At 42.2% G+C, this 22,319-nt stretch overlaps 1 protein-coding gene across 5 annotated transcripts in view; it reads left to right on the top strand.

Annotated features, from left to right (window-relative positions):
* The window catches only part of PFKFB2 (6-phosphofructo-2-kinase/fructose-2,6-biphosphatase 2), a 32,423-nt gene that overhangs the window by 8,004 nt on the left and 2,100 nt on the right, over nucleotides 1-22,319 (top strand). For 2 of the 5 annotated variants that reach the window (XM_011384983.2, XM_011384981.2), the window contains exons 4-15: nucleotides 69-165; nucleotides 574-640; nucleotides 771-845; nucleotides 1,208-1,264; nucleotides 2,204-2,328; nucleotides 4,158-4,365; nucleotides 4,780-4,926; nucleotides 5,698-5,802; nucleotides 6,570-6,699; nucleotides 7,456-7,518; nucleotides 7,817-7,881; nucleotides 8,514-13,704. In XM_011384983.2, the coding sequence (XP_011383285.1) occupies nucleotides 69-165; nucleotides 574-640; nucleotides 771-845; nucleotides 1,208-1,264; nucleotides 2,204-2,328; nucleotides 4,158-4,365; nucleotides 4,780-4,926; nucleotides 5,698-5,802; nucleotides 6,570-6,699; nucleotides 7,456-7,518; nucleotides 7,817-7,881; nucleotides 8,514-8,714 (1,340 nt within the window). In that variant the 3' untranslated portion in view covers nucleotides 8,715-13,704. Of the gene's footprint in view, nucleotides 1-68; nucleotides 166-573; nucleotides 641-770; nucleotides 846-1,207; nucleotides 1,265-2,203; nucleotides 2,329-4,157; nucleotides 4,366-4,779; nucleotides 4,927-5,697; nucleotides 5,803-6,569; nucleotides 6,700-7,455; nucleotides 7,519-7,816; nucleotides 7,882-8,513; nucleotides 13,705-14,844; nucleotides 16,831-22,319 lie in introns of those variants that run through there. The other 3 variants (XR_002778170.1, XM_011384985.2, XM_023525886.1) reach the window with 3 other exon arrangements.

Genomic DNA, 22,319 nt, shown 5'->3' with positions numbered 1-22,319 from the left:
CCAGGAAGTCCCCTTTGATGGGGCCACTCTATTGTTTCATTGGTGAAGGGTGTTGCTGTCTTCTGCAGTGTTTAATCTCGGGGTGTACCGGCGTGAAGCAGTCAAATCCTATAAGTCTTATGACTTCTTCCGGCATGACAACGAGGAGGCCATGAAGATCCGCAAGTGAGTCTTCTTAGGCCTGACCTCGGGGCCAGCTCTTTCTCAGCCATTACAGAAGTGGATGTGACAGGGCTTGGTTTTCCTTTAAGTGGAAGTTATTTGCTGGACAGGTCACTTTAGGCTTCGGTGGCTAGGTGAACAAGGCTGAGAGAGATGTATGTATGCTTGTAGGTTAAGCCTACAGAGGGAAAAGATGTATACATGGGGTGGAAGAAGGGGAAAGATGTAGGATGGCATAAATATCTCAGTGGGGAAGTTGGAATGTCTAGTTAGGGAAAATTTTTGACCACTGGGAAAATGAAGCAGGAAGCCAGGTGATTCCTATAGTAACCCAGCCGTTTGTGTCTCGGGCTGTGCCTGAGCTTGGGCTCACCCCACTCCTCTTGCTGATATCCGCTGCTCTCATGGCAGGCAGTGTGCTGTGGTGGCGCTGAAGGACGTTAAGGCGTATCTCACTGAGGAGAGCGGGCAAATTGCGGTGAGCCTTACACACCTCTCCCCTGGCTTGGTCTCCACCCTTTTAAGGCTCCACAGCCCCATGTTGGGTCCACCTTGGTGGGATTTCGTTTCTCACTTTCTGCTCATCTACCGTGTGGCTCTCTTTCCAGGTGTTTGATGCCACCAATACCACTAGGGAGAGGAGGGACATGATTTTGAACTTTGCAAAGGAGAATTCCTTCAAGGTAGGATGCTGGAGGGAAAGGGGCGAGTGGAGGTGGGCAGTTAGGAGAGACATGTGGATCTGTTTGACTCCAGTGAGTGAGGACAGGGTTGGACGTCTTGATTCTCTCGTCTTGGGGCGTACCCGTAGTCCTTGAGTGTTTTCTTGCAGGTTCTTCCTCAGACCTTTAGCCTGTATGTCTGAGGCCCTGGGGATGTGGTAAGAGCTACTTTTCAATGAAGAGGCCTTAAAGGTCACTTTTATGAAAGAAAATCCCTAAGGGTATGTGTGTGGTAGCCGGGTGGGGCAGGTTTGAGTATGTGCTCTTTATGAACAGACTGGCCATTTTTGACTCATTTATCACTAGCTTCTCTCCCTGGTCAGGTGTTCTTTGTGGAATCTGTCTGTGATGATCCTGATGTCATTGCTGCCAACATCCTGGTGAGTGACACCTCTGTGTACCACTACCTCTTTATCCTTTGTGCCCTGTGTGTGTATGGGGAGGGGGAGAATCAACTGTCAACTGAGTAAGGGAAGAAAGAAATGGACCTGTTTAACATCACAGAGAGATCTGTTTGATTGGCCAGGGCACCGTTTTGTACTCCCACATGCTTCCCTTGGGAGAGGGAACCGAGGCTTAGAGGAATAACGTAAGAATTAGCTGCTAATGGGCACTAAGACTTAGACAGTAGGAGTCCTGGCCCCAAGTTCTGGGTGTTAGCTGTATGTTGAGACCTAACTGTATTCTCAGAATAGACCAGACTCTTCATTAACTGTCAGAGACACCTTCTAAGAAGATCATCTGCCCAGACATTGTCTAAGATTCAGATCAGTGCTCTGTACACTGAGCGCCTTGTGCCCTGTGTGGTCACAGCATAAACCTGTGCCCATTTAGTGGCTTGTGCTGTGCTGTGCCAAGTAGACCTCTGTGCATAGTGTCATGGTGCTGCTTTCTCAGCAACATATAAACTTGGGAATCATGTAAGGGAGAGGCATCTGGTCTCAATCAATCATGGATCCTATTAAACAGCCCATTCTGAATGGTCATGGGGAGAAAATGAAGCCCATTCTTTTTTCCCAGAAATATACATGAAGGGATTGGGACTCAAGAGCAGCTTCAGTTGCATGACTGACACTGTCCTAAAGCCAAGGGCAGGCATGTGACTCCCCAGTTGTCTTTCCCTTCTCGTTTGCCAAGGTCATAGGACTCTGGTGGGGTGGGTGGGGGTTGGGGCGGTGGTGCTCAATGAATGGAGATTGTCAGTGCTCCAGTGAAAGGTGGCTTCTGTGGACTTCCAATTCTTAATTTAGCAGTGGCTATTTGCAGGAGGGCTAGTGAGGGCAGACATCTGACTAGATTCTGCTCTTCCATGATTCCAGGAGGTAAAGGTGTCAAGCCCTGACTACCCTGAAAGGAACAGGGAGAATGTGATGGAAGACTTCCTAAAGAGAATTGAGTGCTACAAAGTTACCTATCGGCCCCTGGACCCAGACAACTATGACAAGTAAGATTTAAGGCCATGGTTTGAAAGACCTGAGACAGGGGTCTCATTTGAGAAAAGAGCTTTTTTCCCCTCTGCCTCTAAACTTCCTTCTGACAGTCCAGACCCATAATATTTATATTACTCCAAAGAAACAAGGTATGGATTTGTGGCTTCTATGTGGGTTGCATCTTATACTTGAACACTGAAGTGTTTTTTATCATCAGTTCTTCCTCTCTATTCTCTGGAGCAAGATCTCTCAACCTCAGCATTACTGACATTTTGAACCGGACAATTCTGTGTTGTAGGGGACCGTCTTGTGCATTGTAGGATGTTGAGAAGCATCCCTGGCCTCTGCCTACTAGGTACCAGTAACACTGCCAACCTGTGACAACCAAAAATATTTCCAGACATTGTCAAATGTCCCTGGGGAGTAAAATCACCTTTGGTTGAGAAGCGTTACTCTTGATTAGTAGTTTTGAACTAGAGTGTTGTAGGATACCCCTTAGAGTTGGTTTGATCAATTTAAAAAGTTTGTTGTATGTGTGTGTGAATGTTATATATCTATATCACTACATATATACACATACATGTAATACATACAATACATAAAACAATGTATATGTGTATATTCAAGTAATGTATATATAATATGTTGTCTTTTATGTATAACATGTAACATATCTAACAGATAACATATTATGTATATAAATAAAACGTGACGTTCTCAGGAATTTGGCTGGCTTAGAGAAATGTCTGATCAGTACTAGCTATCATCACTTTAACATCGTCTATCAGTAAAGTGGTATATAGTACCGGTTAACTTGTATGTGAGGTATAGGAGCCATAGTAAAATGTCAAGTCCATGTTGAAGGAAGACGTGTGCACATGGAAACCTGTGAGAATGCAGCCTTTGAAAAGGTGTACAGTCAGAGCAGTTACCAGCTCTCTTCAAGTAAGAGGACAGCCCTGCAGCCGAGCAAATGGCGAGACAAGTGTGCGTATCTATATTGGCATCTTGAGGGGAAGTGGGATTCCTCTCACTGTTTGATCGCTTCGGTGGCCTGCTTTTGAGTTTTTCAGTTCCTTCACCATGTTGCCCAGAATGTTACTGTTTGGAGGTATCGCTACCCTAGTTATGACATAATTGTATATTCTTCAGTTAACCCAAAGTCCTACCTAAGAAAACATTCTAGAAGTGTGTGTGTGTGTGTGTGTGTGTGCGCTTGTTCACAGATATCTCTGGTAGTAGGGTAGTAGGGTTATGGGTGATTTTTATTTGCATTATTCTACCTTTTATTTGAAATGTTTTTGGAATAAGCACTTACTATTTTTATAATGAGAAAAATTCCATGATGGTCACAAAGCAGTCGTGAAAGTACCTTTGAGAGAGGCTTGATTTAGGCAGATGCCAGGAATGCATAGAGATCTCTGCCTATGGTTCTGCCTCCTGTTCTCCACTCACCGCTGGTGATGCTCTGGTTAGGTCTTGACCACCTCATATGGGGGTTGTGCTTCTTACCAGATTTCAAGGTCAGCAACACCTTCAGGTCATCTAGTCTAGCTCCTGAGGGGAAGCCTGAATTCTTTTTATCATACTTGTTACGTGGCTTGGCACAGTAGAGGCACTGAGGGAATGGTACTGACTGACTAGAAGTTTGGGAAATTTTCCTTCCTCTTGGTTCTGAGGATTCATCCATCTCTTACCATTTAGCTTCTTAGATGTGGGTAGGGCCGTAACAGGAGTGGAGGAAGAGCTGCTATAAGCCTGCAAGTAACTATGAAATCCTTTTCCCTCCTATGGTTATCCTCAGATTTTCATACCCAGGGGATTTTTCTCCCCTCTGTCTCAGGGATCTTTCTTTCATCAAGGTGATAAATGTGGGCCAGCGATTTTTAGTGAACAGAGTCCAGGACTACATCCAGAGCAAGATAGTCTACTACCTCATGAATATCCACGTCCAGCCTCGCACCATTTACCTGTGCCGGCACGGAGAGAGCGAATTCAATCTCTTGGGGAAGATTGGGGGTGACTCCGGCCTCTCCGTGAGGGGAAAACAGGTGAGTGGTTACTCAGCATGCTGGATTTCCTGGGCTTAGACTTGGAGGGCATGGCGGAGGTCATCTCTCTTATCTCCTTACTTCTTCCTAAATCCCCCTGGTGCTTAGGCTGTGGTTTCAGATGGTCAAGCAGGTACTAAAGATGTTTTCTTATTCACTGATTCTAGATCTGTATCGAAGTGTGGGTAACTTGGAACCATTTCTTCTGTGGTCATTCAGCCATCAGATATTTATTGGGCACAACTTGTGTGCTTAGCACAGTACCGGGTGCTCCAGTCGAAGCTGATGTCCTCTTGGGTTTATTACATGTAGTGCTTTTCAGGTTTTGACCGTGGTCATACACATCGGCCTTTACAGGCTGAGTTAGCAGTTGTATGTGTGTTTTCTTTTTAAATTTTTTATTTTGACCTCTAGTTTGCCCAGGCTCTAAGGAAGTTTCTGGAAGAACAGGAGATAGTAGACCTCAAAGTATGGACGAGCCAGTTGAAGAGGACTATCCAGACTGCTGAATCCCTGGGTGTGACCTACGAGCAGTGGAAGATCCTCAATGAGATTGATGCTGTGAGTAGGAAGATATGATGGCCATTATGGTCACCTATTTGGGCAGGAACTCCCAGAAGTCACGATGTGAGCAGTTTTATCCACAAACTAGAAGCACCAAATAGAAGGTGCTTCTAGTTTGAGGAAGCTGAATCTGTGGCCATTTCGGGGAGGAACAATTCCACCCGTAGTCGGAGCTTCCTGCCTGCATGAGCACCTGTGCCAACAAGGGGACCCAAACCAGTTTTTGACCTAGCACCTCTGGTACCTGGAGAGAGAGCGGGGCTCCATTAGGTTCCATTGTAGATGTTCCTTCTGGAAAAAAGAAATCACTAACAACTCACTGTGATTTCTGCTAACATCATTTGGTCAGCTATTTGGAAAAAGTACTTTCCAAATTTTTTCTTGGCTTTCTCTGTCCTTGAGCACAAGAGTAGGCATTTCTTTTTCTTCCTCTGTAGCCTTTTATGCCTTCTACAAGAATTCTCCAGTCCCTTGTCCCCACTCCCATTCCCTGCTTCCTGTTCCTTTTATCCTGCTGACTTTTCTTGACCTGAAAGTTCCCCACGGTAGTAGGAGAAAGTGCCAGCATATGCTAGGGAAGTCGCCTCCTCTCTGCAGTGGTACTCACCCTGCCAGTCCAAGATACCCTAGCTAGTCAGTTGCAAGACATGAAAGGACCTGCCACAGTGCCTGGCACGTAGTAGAAAACGAGTATTCTTCAGTGTTGCCTTATTTGGGTGGGGCCGTATGGGTCAGTCTGTGTCTTTAAGCCAGTGTGGCTCCTTGCAGGGCATGTGTGAAGAGATGACCTATGCAGAGATTGAGAAGCAGTACCCAGAGGAGTTTGCACTTCGAGATCAAGAGAAATATCTGTATCGGTATCCTGGTGGGGAGGTGAGACTCCTCTCACGTGGGCTGACTGCCCAGCCCTTTGCTGGGGCTTTAGCTTTAATTTAGGGGAAGGATTGAATGTGATTTGGGGGATCTATATAGGGTACTTAACGCATCATTTAGTTTACCCTCCTACCTTTGGATCATACTGTGTTTAATTAAGCCTAGGCAGTCAGATGTCTCCTTAATTTGTTCAGATCTCCAGGGAAAAGGGCAACAAGATAGCCTCTGTGTTGAGTATGTGGTAGAATCAATGCGATCTTTTTTCCTTCCTTTTCTTCACTCCATTTCCTCAGTCCCACTCCCACCCACGCAGGTATGGGTACCAAGTAAATCTATGGGTTATGAATGATTTCTCTGTCATCTTTGGTGGTTCAGTCAGTTTCCTGGTCTAAGCGGCCTCACAGTCTAGGGACGTGTGAGGCAAAGGTGAATAGGCGGAGTGGCGGAGGTCCAGGAAACCCTTAGGAGACCGTTGTTGGCTGATACTCTGCCTGTTAATCTTTGGAGGAAATTAACCACAGGCTGAATTCAGATTTCTTCTTCCTGACCTGTAGTTTTCTCCATCTGAATGTTGCTCTTGGAAGGTCTGAATATTCTTAAGAGATACTAGGGCTAAGGGAGTTAGCAGGCGACATGAAGTCGCTGAACTTCCAGGAGGAAAGCCAGCTGGGGAAGGAGCAATAGCCTCTTAACTCTGGATGCAGCCACTGACTCGGCTGCCAGCTTGCGCCTGGCCTCCTACCAGCTTGCCCCACCTCCCCCCACAGTCATACCAGGACCTGGTGCAGCGGCTGGAGCCTGTCATCATGGAGCTGGAACGTCAGGGCAATGTCCTCGTCATCTCCCACCAGGCTGTCATGCGCTGCCTCCTGGCCTACTTCTTGGATAAGGGTGCAGGTGCCATTGAGGGAAGGGCTGGGGGACACATTCACGGGAGGGGGCCAGACTTGGGGTGGCACCAGGATCCCTGGCAACCGGATCTCTCCTTCTTCCACTCAAATTGGAGTACATTCTTGAGGCAGCAGTGTGGGGCTCCCAGCAGCCACTGAGCCAACTATTTTGCTGAATTGACTCTGCTGGTACAAAAGCCCCCAGTTTAGAGTGGCTGCTGCTAGAGCTCCTCAGTCCTCCTTGGCTCAAGGGCAGCATCGAGCTGACACTCTTGGCAGCCTCAGACAAGTGGTTGAACATTCCCAGTTTGTTACTTTGGCTACGAAAGGGTGGTATCCTAGACGCATCTTCATCCTTTGGGTTCAGGGTAGGACAGTTTCTGGGCAGAGCTGTAAGGAAGCACTGCTACCTTCTCGACACTTCCCTTCTCAATCTACCTGAGTTGCTGGGAAGCCTGCAGATTGGCCTTTAGTATACCCAGGTGGGCCACAATCTTCCCTTCCTTGGGGTCCTGGCTATGACACTTATTTCTGCTTTGCCTGCATGGAAGGATCTAAAATAGACTTATTTCCTTCCTTAGCCACTCAGTAGCTTGGGTGGCCTCTTTGGTGGCCATTTTGATAATTGGGATTTAGTGGAGGAGTTGTATAACTCTGGGTCAGAGTAATGAAAACTCATGAGCTCCTTAGATTCTTCTTCTACTGGCTTGACCGTACCCCACAATCCTGAGAGTCTTCTCTCACCTTGTCTTTCTGCTTTCAGATGAGCTACCATACTTGAGGTGCCCTCTCCATACCATCTTCAAACTTACTCCTGTGGCCTATGGTAACTATGAATTAAGGAGCTGGGCAGGAGGTGGGGATTGAGGAAGGTCAGGATTTTTGAATTTTCTCTGAAGTTTGTGCAGAAGATCAACTTCATCACCCCTGTTTACCAGGGAAGTTCTATCAGTGCCTTCCATTTTTAAGGGGTGTGTGTGTGTGTGTGTGTGTGTGTGTGTGTGTGTGTGTGTGTGTACGTGTGTATATGTTATGCTTTTTTTATGGTATGTTTTCACAAACTGAAAGTAAGGAATTTTTCTTTGAGCTTTTTTCCTGAAGGTCTCTCTTTCCTGTTTCTCCAGGGTGCAAAGTGGAAACCATTAAACTCAACGTGGAGGCCGTGAACACTCACCGTGACAAGCCAACTGTAAGTATTTTCCCACAGACGAACATGCAAGTTTCCTACCAAGTCTTTGAACCTTTGGCATCAAGACACTGGGGTTTCCTTTTATGTATAAAAGGAAAACAGATCTAGAACTCATGTCCTATACAACCTGTTACTTCCAAATGGAAGAGATGCTGGAATTATTAATGTTTAAGATTAGTACCTTTCATGATTCTTGACCTTGAAAGTTGGCTCCTAGAAATCCAATTAAATATGGAAAGTGTGTGACCGAAGTGAAATGAAAATTCCACCCCCGCCTCCAGGAAGTGTCCCACTTAGAAAGCAGGATCCAGAAGAGCCTATAAGGTGGGGGGAAGAGGTGTAGGTTCGTTCTTAGGTCTGTCCTGATAACCTGTCTGATCTTAAATAAGCCCCTTCCTTTCTTTGTCTCTCTTTCCTGTTTTGGAGTGCGATGCTCAAGGAGCTTCTCCCTCTACAACCCTTTAGCTTCCTGGGGCTAGGGGACCAGGCCATAGCCCAGGTCTTATGAGAGACCCTGCCTGCAGAGGAGCAGGAGTGGAGGGAGCTGTTATGGTTACAAACATTTTTTAACCTTTCTGAGTGAGCGTCTGTCTTGGCTTTCATTTGTGTGGTGTCCCTCCATTTCCAATCAGAACAACTTCCCCAAGAACCAAACCCCTGTAAGGATGAGAAGGAACAGCTTTACGCCTCTGTCCAGTTCGAATACAATAAGGCGTCCAAGAAATTACAGTGTTGGGAGCCGGCCCCTCAAGCCCCTCAGCCCTCTTCGTGCCCTGGACATGCAAGAAGGGGCCGACCAGCCGAAGACCCAAGTCAGCATTCCGGTGGTGTAACCGTGTGTCTCCCTCCAGTCTTGGCCTCCTGCCCTTGTCACTAATCACCAAGGAATCATTTAACTTCGGACCCCTACCCCTGACACCCCATCATGAATCTTAACACAGAGAGTGAGGCCGTGTGTTTCCAGACCACCCTTAGCTATTCTGCAGTGTGAAACATCTCCCTGCCCAGGGGCGAGTGGACGAGTTGGGTGTTTTAGGTCACGTCCTCAGTTGGGGTGGTCAGGAGGAGGAAAAGGGAAGGGATACACCCCTTTAGGGTGATTAGCACAGCAGGGGCTGAGGCTAAGCATGCCCGATATACTTGGTTTTTGTCCATTTGGTGTCTAAACTCCTTGAAGTCCTTGTGTTGGTAAATTGTCGGGAGTGTGGGGGTGGGGGTGGGGGTGGGCAGGGTGGAGGGGAACACAGAAGCCCATTTTTCCTTCGCCTTCGTCTCTTCGAGATATGCTTTACTCACAGACCTTAACTGCCTGCTTTCTTCCCCCTCCCCCTTTTCCCTTTCGGATTGTCCAGTGTGATGCATGTCATTGTCATTGTGGTGTCTGTCTAGGAGGGAGGGGAGGTTGGCGAGAGAGAAGTCAAGGCTCCATTGATGCTCGCTGCAGTGGGCCTAAATGGATCTGCACGGGGGGAGCCTTTCTTTTCCCTTCTCCCTTTCTCTCAAGCCAGGTCCTGCAAGGGTCAGCCTAGGCTGTAGAACATCCACAGATGCTCTGGAGCCTGCAAGTGGATATAGGGTGAGAGTTCTTGCCTCTTTTCATGAGAAACGGTCCTAAGGCTTTGATGCTCTGGGGGAAGGAAGCTGGCTCTGAGTGTGCGGGAAATATCTTGGTTCGTATTTTTCACTTCAAGAGACAGGCATAGGTCTTTTGCTGGCTGTGGAGCGAGATTTAGAAGAGCAGGGTGTTCCCTAGCACCTGCAGGGCTTTTGGAGGATGGGTCACATCTTTTCTTCAGTGGCTCTCAGCTTCTTTGCCAACCCCTGCAAGCCAGTAACTTTTAGGGCTGTTTAGAAGAACAGTGTTGGATTTAGGAGTCATCATTGATGTTTGAGTCACTGAAGTTAAAAGGCAAAGTAGAGTTCACTAGACCTGCTTATTATTTTTAAAACTCTCCTTTTTAAGTTGAAAAGTCTAGATGAGTCTTTAGGACTCTGTGGGGGGTCCAGCTCTTTACTGCTTTTATTTACCTACTCACTTCTTTAATTTTATTTTCTCTATAGGCCTAAACAGGAAATATTTAGAGCAGGGATTCTTGGCCTCTTGGTGGCCCATGATAGCATGCTCCTCCCCGCAAATTTGTATGCAAAACGTATGAATATGTGGACATTTTTCCGAGAAGCAAGTCTAGAGTTCTCATGAGATTTTTAAAAGAGAAAGATGACTCCCCATCCTAAAGTTATCAATTTCTCTTTAGAGGTAACCAGTAAAAACAAGTTAGCTATTTGCCAAGGGTGTTTTTGATAACAGAAGACCTTTTGTCATGGTTGTCACTAGGGGTGTTCATTCGAATCCCCTTTAGAACTTGTGAAACTTGTACCCGTGCTTGGATCTCCTTTAGGCTTAACAGTAACTCAGAATCTCTGGGATTGGGGTCTGGACATAGGTGTGTTAAAACAGCTTCACTAATGATTTCGATTCATACTCACTTCAGGTTAAACTCCATTTTATGAAGTTGAGTAGAAAAATATGGGATAGTATTTCTTTGGACAAAACATCAACCTAGGAATTCTGAATTCCTCATGGTTCTTCAAGGACAGTTCTTTGGAGTTCAATGTTCAGCAGATCACCATATTAAATGAGGTGATCCCACTGAAATCAGGCTGCCATGTTTTAGAGGGTTATTCTAGGTTCTAGTTCCATCTTTAACTGTTGACATTGCAAGATGATGTGGAACAAATCACGACATAAATAACCGTCCTTGACTGATAGCTGGGAATTTTAAGCACCCTGGAGATAGGCACTGACATAAAACCAGTAAGATGATAAAAGTTATCAGCATGGGCAACTGACTAGTGACCTCGACTGTTTTATTCTTATATCTTGACTAGGACAGCACAGCCAATTACGAGAAGCCGCTTGCCTAGGTTCTGCTTGAAATCGTGTCCAAGGTATAAAGTAATGTGCTCTTCCTGTTTAGCCATTTACATAACATGTACTTAGTGTCTTAGTTTGTGGGGCTTTCGGCTGGGTGAGGGTGGGGTGGGGTGGGGAAGGGTGCACAGAAATAGAAGAAAACGTGCTTGTCCTGAAGAAAACGTGCTTGTCCTTTTAGAGACAGGACATGTAATTTAAAATAGCGAACATTTGCAGAAGAGCACTGCGCTGAGTCTCTAAGTGTGGACACTGAAGTGGAGTACAGATTGCTTCTGACTTTTCTCTTGTCGTATGGCCATGAGACTAAAAGAGTGGCGAGGGGGGAATGCGTCTTCCCCTCACCCTCACGTTAGAATGAGGCATGGTCTAGGAGGTCCGTATGGCACTTTTACGAGGTTGCCTTATCTAACTTTGACTTGTGGTATCTTTAGCCCAAATGATCATTCATTTAGTCTTTCCTCCCACTGTGTGGTCAGCGCTAATGAATGAGAAAGAGGAGCGTTTTGACCCAAAGACTTTGGATTCGAACTGTACATACTCTTAGAGAAAGAAGTCTCTAATGAACTAGCATTATGTCGCCTTGTTGCAAACCCCAGCATTAGCCACAGGTCACTGGGATGTTCATGTTAATGATTTCTCCACTCTCCCCCTCTGCTAGTTTGCTTCCCCCAGAAGAGGAGCCTGAGGTGGTCTTATTAGTCTCAGATAGGACAAGGTCTCTCCAGAGAAGTTTCAGCAGGAAGAAGCCAAGAGAACGTAGAATGGAATAGAGCTTGTACTCCAAATTTTAGAGAAGTCCTACTTCCTATCTTTTCTTTCCTGTCATCCTCTGCCGTTCTTACTTGAATGTGTGTTGGTAGTATATACGCATTATTATGATTATGTCTGTATCATAAATCCTACAAAGAAAGGATGGACTCCAGAGTACTTTTTGCTGAGATTTTCAGTTTTGTTATGGGAGAAATAGGTGAATGGTTTAGCATTTAATCTATTGATATAAAATGGGGAAAGGAAAATCACTATATATTCTGTTTGCTTTTTCTTGCTTCAAAGCCAAATGAGGAATTTAGTGACAGACTTGAAAGAGGCTAATGCAGATTTAATTTAAAGCTTCTCTCTCTATTTTCTAATTCTCAGATTGGAATTTAGCTGGTACTTATCTGTATTATTTTGGGGTTTGTTTTGGTAAGGGGATTGTTTTACATTCAATTGGAAAGTAGAAAAAGAAAGTCTTTAAAAAACGTTGTGCTAAGGTGTCTTATCGTGTCTGTTTTCCCTGCTAAGAAGTTAGAATTAGGAATACAACTATTTGTATTCCTAGACTGTTTCCTGTGAGGTTCTAGGTGTTCTTCTTTGCAACCCACTTGATCTTCAGAGGTACTGGCATTTTGAAGAAACATGATATAGCTGTTTGGAAATAAATCTATATTATGGTTTTTCTGTGAGCAGAAAATCTGAGTTCCAGAGAAACTCATGGGTGTTTGGGGTAGCCAAAGGACAAGAGAAAAATTATCTCAGAACTGAGAGAACTATATCTGGGTTATATATAGTCTTAGGCACATTCCATTGCCTTTGCTACCCAAAAGCCATGTTGTGTTTGTTTTCAAGAAATTTGATAAATTTACCCAGGTTTTCCAATATGCATTTTGACTTCTTTGTGTTCTAAAATATTTGAGTTTTAAAAATTATATAATGATTGACTCAGATTTAACAGGCTTGATCTCCGACTTCCTGTAGAGGTGACTCAGACGTCAGAAGGAATTTAATTTAGACTCATAGTGTTCAGAAGACTCTATCTAGTGGTATCTATATGCTGACTGACAGATTCTAAAAGGATTTGTATGCTGACTGACAGACTCTAGTAGGGTCTGTATGCTGAATGACCGACTACTGTACTAGGATCTGTCAGATGACAGTCTGACTGTTTTCTCATTGTACCAGTTGGAAGTGTATGTACATCATTGTAATTCTCTGTCTGTTGTACGGGTCCTACAATGAAAGGAAGTAAACACTCCACGTGTTTTCTTTAAGAGATTAGTTTTGTACACTATGAATTTTAATAGACATTTCTTTTAGAGTAGCAGCCAAAAATGCCATCATTTTGTAGAAAACAAAGGTTGCACATCACATGTATGATATTTTGTAAACACAGCCAACACTGTGTCAGCCAAGTGTCAGCCAAAGAAATGCCTGCTCAGAGCCTGAAATGGCTGCTCTCCTTCAAGTCACGCCATCCATTCCCCCATTCCTAGGCAGGATTTCACTTTCACCATTCGTTTCTGAACCTCCTGTGTCCTCAGCTTCCCTGTTATGGAAGGTAGCACTCCACTGGAAATGCGTCTGTTTATAGTCTGCCATGCATTTGGCTTTTACTCATAATAAATAAAAATGCAAAGGCAATTTTGCATTCAAAAATTGATTTTAAGAGGTGGCAAATATTCTTTCCATTAAGCCTTTCACTGAGGATCTGTGACCACTATTTACCTACTCATTATTTTTGTATCTGAATTGCTTGCGTATATTTTTTTATCGTGTTGAAGAAACAAGATCAACTCATTCTGGTATGGTGATGGTTTTGCTGCGGCAAAAACAAAGGACCGATCACCAACTGTGCCCTTTGGAGGGGTTGGAAGTGAGCTGAGCACTACTGGGTTGAAAGGGAATGGACTAAATTGGGAACCCAAACAACAGAGTTATCCTGCTGATTTCCGAGGCACAGCTCTGTTGAAAGAAGGAATATAATTCTTAGCAGCATTCCGATTTAATCTGGTGACACTGATATCAAAATCTGCCACTTAGATTCACATAAGGTGTATATAACTGTATATGAAACATGTTGTGTGTGTGTGTAGAATGGGTAAATAAAATTGTCGAGTAACTTGAACCTATGAGAAGGCTTCTGGGTTTTTTGTTTTGTATTTTGGGCTTGTGTTCTCCACCCATTCCGCCACCCACAAAACTTTGCCTCTGAGCCTCAGACAAGCCAAAGCTAGCCCTTTCACAGTGTGACTGGATTTCTTAACTTCGGTGTGGCTCTCTTTCACCACCTTCTGGGGAAGCTGGGAAGGACATTATGGAAAGCACGTGAACTTCACTGGGAGTTGTGTGTACTTTTTGGCACCTCTACAAGAATTAAGAAAAAAATTACCTTTGACCACCCTGTGCTATGACTCCTATTAACAATACATAACTCATTTATTGTAAAGAAGAACTTTGGAGATCTCTTACAATTTAGTGAGCTGTTCCTTCTGAAATATGACCTGCCTGTTTCTAAAGAGGTAGCCAGTGGGATAAAATGGTGTTTGACGTCGTCTGGGACAGGAAATTCAGGTGGAACTGTGTCGCCATTCTCATGCATTATTCCTCTTTACCCGAATAAGGGCCCTGAGCTTATTAGATATGCAGACTCTCAGGCCCCATCCCAGGCCTACTGAATCAGAATCCTTTTTTTTTTTTAACAGGAATGATTACCAAATGATTCAAATGCACACTTAACATATTAGAAGTACTGTTCTAGGAGGAAGAATTTTTCACAAGCTAAAATGTTAAATCCCAGTTTATGGGAAGAAGTTGATTTCTGCTCTGATGACCGATTTCAGAGTGGACTGGAGTAACTGCAATAGTAGAGTCCCTCAGAAGCCAAGGAGCCCCTGACTGCACTGTCATCTTCTTGGTGGCTTTTTTGGCTGATGGAGCCTACATACCCTCCTTTTACCACAGGGCTCCCTACAGCTTCTGCCTCATATCTTGGGTATGTAGCTTACGGTTCAGGTCCGACAGGAATGCCTGGTCCGACATGGCACGAGGTTGGTTTCTCCGGGAAGGACGCCCGTGACTATGTTATGAGAGTTTGTCTGACTCCCAAGAGTAAAGGGGTGCATGCAAGCACACCAGTGTGTGCACGCCTGTACGTGGATGTGGGCAGTGGGGAAGCAGTAGAAGGGTTGGGAGGGATTCTGCTCTCCTCTATCTGCCATTTGGCAGTAGTGTAATTAATGGCTTTGTTTCTCTTCCTCTCTGGCTCCTAGGCAGAGACCTCCCTGGCTGTGCCTAGACACTCTTCTCTGGCATCCCTCTCGTTGCTCTCATAACGATGTGGCCACTGAGGCCAGACCTCTCCGGGGGACTGGGATCTACTGAAAAGCTTGAATGTCAGCTCTACCAAGGCTCGAACAGAAATTGAAGTGGGGATTGGACATTTGGGGACACCAGAATGAGGCCTGGAAAAACACCACATTTCTCTCCTTCATGCTTAATGGGAATATCAAGTACACTAAAAAACTTCTTTGTGCCTCTAAACGTTTAACAGACTGAACCGATTAGTTTTTGTGATCTCTTTGCTGGCTTTGGCCCAAGTTGGCCAATCTTGTTCCGTTTTGGCACTTAACATCCTACCTGTGATTATCCTTAGCTGGCTATTCTTTGCCTAAAGTGCAGATGCATCTCTTCAGATTTTTTTTTTTTTCCCAAGTGAGAGAGCTGAACTCCAGCAAGCCTGCCTGGTCTCTGCATCCATTCCAAGTGAGCAGGATAGAGTACAATTTACATAAGTTAGCACTCACTTTTTTGTCACTTTGGAAACAGACAAATTCGCCAGGTAAATGGAGGATATCTGAGAAAGTCAGTCCTGAAAACGTCTCTTCTGTGGTGGTGGAAGAGCAGTGTCAGCAGTAACTTTTAGAGAAGTTTTTCTTATTCCAGGCCCCTCGAGGACAGGATCTGACTGTAAGACTCCCCCAAATGGGTACCCATCTTCTAAGTTCTCTTTTGTAGTTGCTGTGTTTTCTACCTGATGCTGTGTGCCTCTCATAGCTGAAGAGGGCTAATGTTATCTCTGGTGATTGAGAGTGAGGGCTGGAGAGAAAAGTAGGGTGCCGTGTACACCCCATGAAGAACTAAAGGAGGTTCCTTGGGAATCAACTCCTAGCAAATTCTTTTGGTTTAAAAACAGGTGCAGGGAGACATGTCCTTCTGTGGAGTTTGTCATTATGATATGGTTCTTAAGAAAGCTGTGGCTGTGACTTTAAAAGCCTCTGGTCTTCTGATGCCTGCCTCTTAGCTAATCACTATTGTGGTCTACCAGTCTCTCATAAAATATCGAGAGTACAGAAGGAACCAAACCCTAAGTGCGTTGGTCATTTGGTTTCCCTTAAAGATAAGCCAGGTAATTATTCCTTAGATCAGTGATTGTCAGATGTACAAATAAGTCTCTGTATATGTGATTTTAATATGTCACTCCTCTTGAAGGAGGATGGAAGCTTCACAGGATATTATATCTTACAAGCAAAATCATTTATTTTTTTTTTAAGAATGGTGAATTTTTAGCTTCTTACATTTTTTCCCTTTTCATTTAGATGCCCACTTGCTGGGCAAGAGGGTGAGTAGCAAGAAAAGTAATGAAATGTAGCTTTTCCCAAATGGTTCTTTTATACTGTGGATGATACGTGGCTGTTACCTAAGATGTGATGAGCTGGGCTGCAGGCAGTTCAGCATCCAGCAACTAGGAGCTTACTTTATATGCAGAAAGGTGCCTTCAGAAAGGCTCCTGACTGCTCTGTCGCAGGTGATTTTCATCTGGCTGCTCATAACATGCTGTGCTGTAATGATTTTGTTCTTGTGATGCAAATTTCTTTCTGCATCAATACGTACTGCCTTTTGTTGATCAGATAATGTTTTTATTTAGTTATTCATCCATGTATGGTATCTTTAAGTTCCCATATTAGTGTTTGCGTGTGTTTAATCAGAATATAAGGTACTTTGTGTTGTCAGTTTTTTGGTAGAAATTTAGGTAGGTTGAGTTTTCAAGTCTAATGTCCATAATATTAACTTAAATTAAATTTCCAGAATATAAGTATCTGTTTTCTGTAAAAGGATAATATCTATGTTAAGGCACAGTGGATTTCATTGAATACTTTTTTTTCTCATTGATTTTTATTATAAGTATAAATCAAGAGACATTTCTCTGGAGAAAAGTTTTATCTCCTGGATAAATAAAATTATGCTAAAATATGTAATAGGTATTGCTTTCATAATAAATACAATAAAAGTTATTTTTAATTAAAAATACAATTTTTTTAAATCACACACAAAGAAGATAACATTTGGTACATTATACATACACAAAATATTATCATGTAAAACGTGTTTGAAACTAGCTTCTTTAAAATGATTCTCAAATTATCGTGTATATATTTCCAACTTGTGTTTTTAACTGGTGGCTTCTGTCTATATCAAGTTCCATTAGCATTTTCCAAATGATATCAGTGGGATCATTACTATCATGCATCATCAACATTCTAGAGCCTTCTAGATTTCTTTAAGAAATATTTAATGATCACCTATTGTTACCATGCAGTGGCTAAAACAAAGTCCTTCTGCTCTTTCTAAAGTTTATTATTGGAAAGGAAATAGTTAACAGCAGTTCTGTAACCCATCCCTCCCTACTGGGGATGCCTTCCCCCTTATGAGTGACCTTGACCAAAACCATTATTTGATAATAGTTATATAAATGTTTATGATAAAGGAACTTGGCACACTTTCTTTAGGGTTAATAGCAATAGAGATAAAATGAAACAGAGTAATTACAAGTTCTGTAAGTCAAAGGTCTCTGATAGCATGAGAATGATTTGCAATTTTGCAATTAAGTTTGCAATGAAGTGAGAGGTAGTAGTGATAAGTATTGCTAAATGTATTGAGCTTTAACAATATATCTGGAGGAATAACAACAGTGGGGGGGGTGGCGTCAGGGCTGTATTTTCCTTGGAAAGATCTCCAAGCGCCTTTGAAAGTGTTTTCTTATTCAACAACAATCAAGCCACCATTTGTAGAAGGCTAGGAGTGTCTGGGATCATTCACCCTGTTTTACAGATAGGCGAATGAACACCTTTATTGAGTGATTCGCCTCAACACTGATGGAGTTTTTGTCAAAGCCCATAACTCAGAAGCAGGTAAACAGTAAGATTTGCAAAACCGAAGGCCCAAAAAACACATAACATACTATTATTTTTATATGTAGCTAGGAACTTAACAAAGATGACAAGATTAGAAAATGACTATTCAGAGAGTGCTCCAGTGTTGGGTGACGGTCATTATTTCTTTTATTTCTGTAGCCTTAACTATTACATCATGTCTTCAGCCTCTCCAGAGTCTTCACTAGGGACTCACTGTGAGGAGGGTCAGCCTTGCCCTTGTTGGTGACAACCCTGCTGGCACTTCCTGTGGCAGTCTGGCTATAGCTCATCATCATGCTTTTATGGTCTGACATATTCTGCACCATCCAAACTACATTGTCTTGAACTCATTTGAGAATTTGACAAAAGCGAAGGGCTCTACCCAGTAAAAGGCAGACACGTGTAAGTTTTGCATATAGTTTAGGAGAGGTCGTGACCTGAAACCTATGTCTGGACCTCAGGGTAGGAAACTAGGGGTTAGATAATAATCACATATGTGCATGCCATTTCCCTTTAAAAAAATTGTTTTTTTTGACAAAGACATCCATTTAATAATAACTTTTTAAGCAAAAGAGTGCCGCGTCCTCTTTCTACCCTTCTGCGTGACAAGGTCCGGAGATGGGGACAGAGGCTTCAAGGAATGCATCGTCAAGAACGAGGACGTGGCATGTGTTTAGGGATAATTGGTTTCTTAGAAATGATCCTATTAATAGGGGGAATTTGGGTAGCACAAATTCTAGTAAGTGTAAACGCTATACAAATGGATTTCCTAAAAATTGGCTCTGAGGAAAACATAGTAAATTCCCCGTGTATGGAATTAGCTCTAGTCACCCTGACGTGTCCAGAATGCGTAAACCCTTTATTTGAACAATTATTAAGGGAAATTCCTTTTGACGCGCCTCTTAAAGATATTATGAATAAATTATAACAAGCTGAATTACTAGAACCAGTTTATACTCCTGTTCCCACGCAGTTAGTAGAAAAATTAGTAAAGGATAAGAAATTTACTCATAAGCCTGTGTCTATTATAGAAGGGCCTCCTTTTGTGGCCTAGTGGATAAATAGAAAACTCTGGTATCCACCTAGGGGGGCTAATAGTATGGAAAGATTACCTGATCTTCCTTTGCCTTATACAGAAGCTTATAATAAAGATAGTATACATGTAGTGAATAAAGATAGAATTCATGTGCCTTATAGTAGTTTAAGTTTCATAGAAAGGCTGGCTAGGTCAGGATCTCCTTGGTGCTTAAAAACAAAGGAACAGAAACTTAGCTTATGAAAGCAGCTTTGTAAAACTGATTTTTATAAATATTTTCCTCATTACTGCACCAAGGAAACTTTTGAACAGCTATGAGAAAGGTTCAGCTTGAACTTTAGATATAGCATAAATCAAATAGCATTTAAAAGATTTCTTCAGGCAGAAAGAAGAACAATGTCTGCCCACAAGCCAATGCTTGCTGTTATGAATACATCTATCACCTTTACTTAAATCAAACTGTATCTTACGTAATAGATATAAGAATTAAAAGTTTAGATTGTTCCATCAGGAAGTTCTGTTCTAATGATTGAGAGAAAAACGTACTAGTTAATCATGAACATTAATAATAACATACTCTATAAGATTTTCTGCTTCGCCTAACCACAGAAATTTAACTCCCTGCTACCTTAACAACAAAGTATAATCAAATGCCAAAATAAAAAGTATAAAAGTTGTACTCAAATCACAATAAAACGGAACAGTGTCACACCGCCTCTGAGTTGTGTAGTTGACTGTCTCCTGCGCCGACGCCTTGCCCACCTTTGGGGCCCCCTGGATCCTGTCGTGGCTGGACCGCGGCAAAAGAGAATATATGAGATTCTGAAATGCTCCCTTTTTTTACTTGACATAGTGGAATATTTAAGAATTTAAATGGAGTGTAGTGAGATAGCATCACTAATGGAGAGTAATAGTTTCTTTTTCTTAAAAACTTAAAGGCACGGTCTTTTATTCTCATTAAGCCAATGCCAGCTGCATTACTTTAGTCATTATAGGAAGAGCAGCTCTCTTCAGAGCGCCCTTCTGAATTTCCAAAGGCTTTTAAATATTCATTTTGGTTGTATGCAATATCTTATCTGTGAAAACTAGGTCAGATCTTATAGGTGAGTTTCTCCTTGCAATTAAGTAAAATAATTTCAGAAGCAGAGGAACCCTTGGGAAGCAGCATTCCAGATGCAATGGGGCCTAGCTTCGAAAAGAGTGATGCCCTTCACGGACCATCCAGCTTAATTTCAGAAAAGAGCTTGTTGATCCATTTGGATTCTCTTCATTACTGACCCCACTTACCTTATGGTTTACATTCAGTTTTTTTGCTTCCTAGGAGCTCTCCTCTTCTATCCATTGCCTTTTCAGAATTTATGGATGAGATGGGAAATAATCTTTGGGCATGATTTAATAAAGTCTATTAAACATTCTTTTCTGGTCATTTTACTCAAATGATGGTTTGACTCTTATTTTCTTGCACTTATCATGTTTCAGATTAGAGTTGGTTTCAGCTGAAGGTGTCCCAAACTACTAGCACCTTATATATGTCACCTACAATGAAGTTTGGAGATAAGCAGTCTAGAATTGGAATGGAGCTTCCTCAATTATCAAGGACCCAGGTCCTTCTAACATGTTAGCTCATCATCCTCAAAATGCGTTGGATTCTACCTCAGCACAATATAGCTACTCAAGCTACGGGAATCATATCTACATTCTAATCAGCAAAAAAGAGCAAAAAAAGGTCATACCAATTTTTCAAAGGATATTTTCTAGATGCTACACACAACACTTATGCTCACATCCTGTTGGCCAAAACTTAGTCAAATGGCTATAGAGCTAGCTGCAAGGCAAGCTGGAAATTTTTTATTTTATTTTATTTTTTTAAAATTCCACGTGGCCTTGTACCAGCTATAATTATGGGGTTTAATTACTAAAGAAGAAGGATGAAATGGATATTGGTAATGAATAGCAATCTGCTTCAGGAGTTAACAAGGACTTTGTAGCAGGCCTGAAGGGATGTAACAAAGCAGGCAGCGGTAATCTTTGAGGTTATGCTGCCATCACTTAGTAGTTTTCATTCATCAAGTCTGATCTTGACTCACAATCAAAGCTTACACTAAAATATTTCATGAACAATTTGACCTTTAGAAAATTTATATTAGTTTTATTCTCACGTAATCTGCATAAAAGCTACTTTTCTGGCCCAATTTTTTCTTGGTGAGGCATTGAAGAACTATCATGTCGATATGTAAAAAGTAATTGGAGAAGCAGTTTAAATCTTTTCTGAATTATCTTGACAAAGACCAAAGGGAATCCGTTTCTAACATACCGTAGAACTTCTTAAAATCATCTTTTCCCAATTCTCTTACAGTCTCTCACACAGCGTGTGCCCCTCATTTAACTACCCACAACTCTTCCCCCCAGCCTACACATTGCTGACTCTTGTATTTCTACTCCTTTGTCCCTCACCTTCTAATCATTTCCACTCATTACTGCCTGCTCATTCCTTTGTAAATCAAACCAATGTGAGTGCAACTTCTGCTCCTGACCTATTACCCCAGTTCTCCAGAAAGCAATCTGGATTAGATCATTGTTCTCAAGGTTCAAAGGTCTAAAAGGGCATATTTATTAATTTATCCAGCCTTGGACACTCATAATAAAACATGATTTCATAACTCCTTATATGTAATTCCAAAATCTAAATAGCTTTGAAAAAAAAGTTTTCTTCTAGTGTATTTGACAGCAAAACCTGACCTAACTGTGTGAGGGTATTTATAGTCTCTATATATCCCACTTAGTGTAAATATTTTTACATTTCATGGAGAAATGTTAGTAAAAGAATATTATAAGAAATATAGCACCTTTCTAAAGTCTTAATCTGAATCTGAATAAACCATTTGTAATAATCTATTTTATGCTCATGTTTATGTAGGAATGAACAAAATTTTCCTTCACTTTTAAAAATCATTTGTTGTAAAACATTACGTATGTTAGATACTGAGAAACACGTATTCCTCAAGAAGTAGAATATGTGTGTGCTAAGAAAAATTACTCAAAGCCTAGAAATGGGCAAAAAGAGATCATTGGAGAAACTTTCCAGTGGAATCCTGAGTATTGTCTAAAAGACCTTCTCTGGGGATTATTGATTTCATATGAGTGTATAATTTTGATTGACTTTCTATTAATTAGGCTTTTTTTTAAAAACTATCCAATGAGAGTAAAGGTTAATTTGTACAAATGGATAGGAATGCAAGTGATTCTTTCCTGAGAACAATGCAAATGATTATGATGATAGCAAAGCAAATTAATTTTATCCAGCAGATTCGATTAATTTCCATCAATTGAAAAAACTGATTCCAAATATTAAAGTTTATTGCCCTCTATGATATTGCCATTTTTGCACCTATTAAAAAAGTCATTTCAGAATGTCTTTAATTGACTGACTATATAAATCTGTTTCTCAAATCCTCTGAACTACTTGTAGCATCTTAATGGTCCCCTCATTAATTAATGAGTTGAGTAAAAATCTTTG

The sequence above is a fragment of the Pteropus vampyrus genome, unplaced genomic scaffold (genome assembly GCF_000151845.1).
Source record: "Pteropus vampyrus isolate Shadow unplaced genomic scaffold, Pvam_2.0 Scaffold640, whole genome shotgun sequence".
NCBI lineage: Eukaryota > Metazoa > Chordata > Mammalia > Chiroptera > Pteropodidae > Pteropus > Pteropus vampyrus.
The sequence above is the reverse complement of the archived record's forward strand: the minus strand, read 5'-3'. Positions and strand labels throughout refer to the sequence as shown.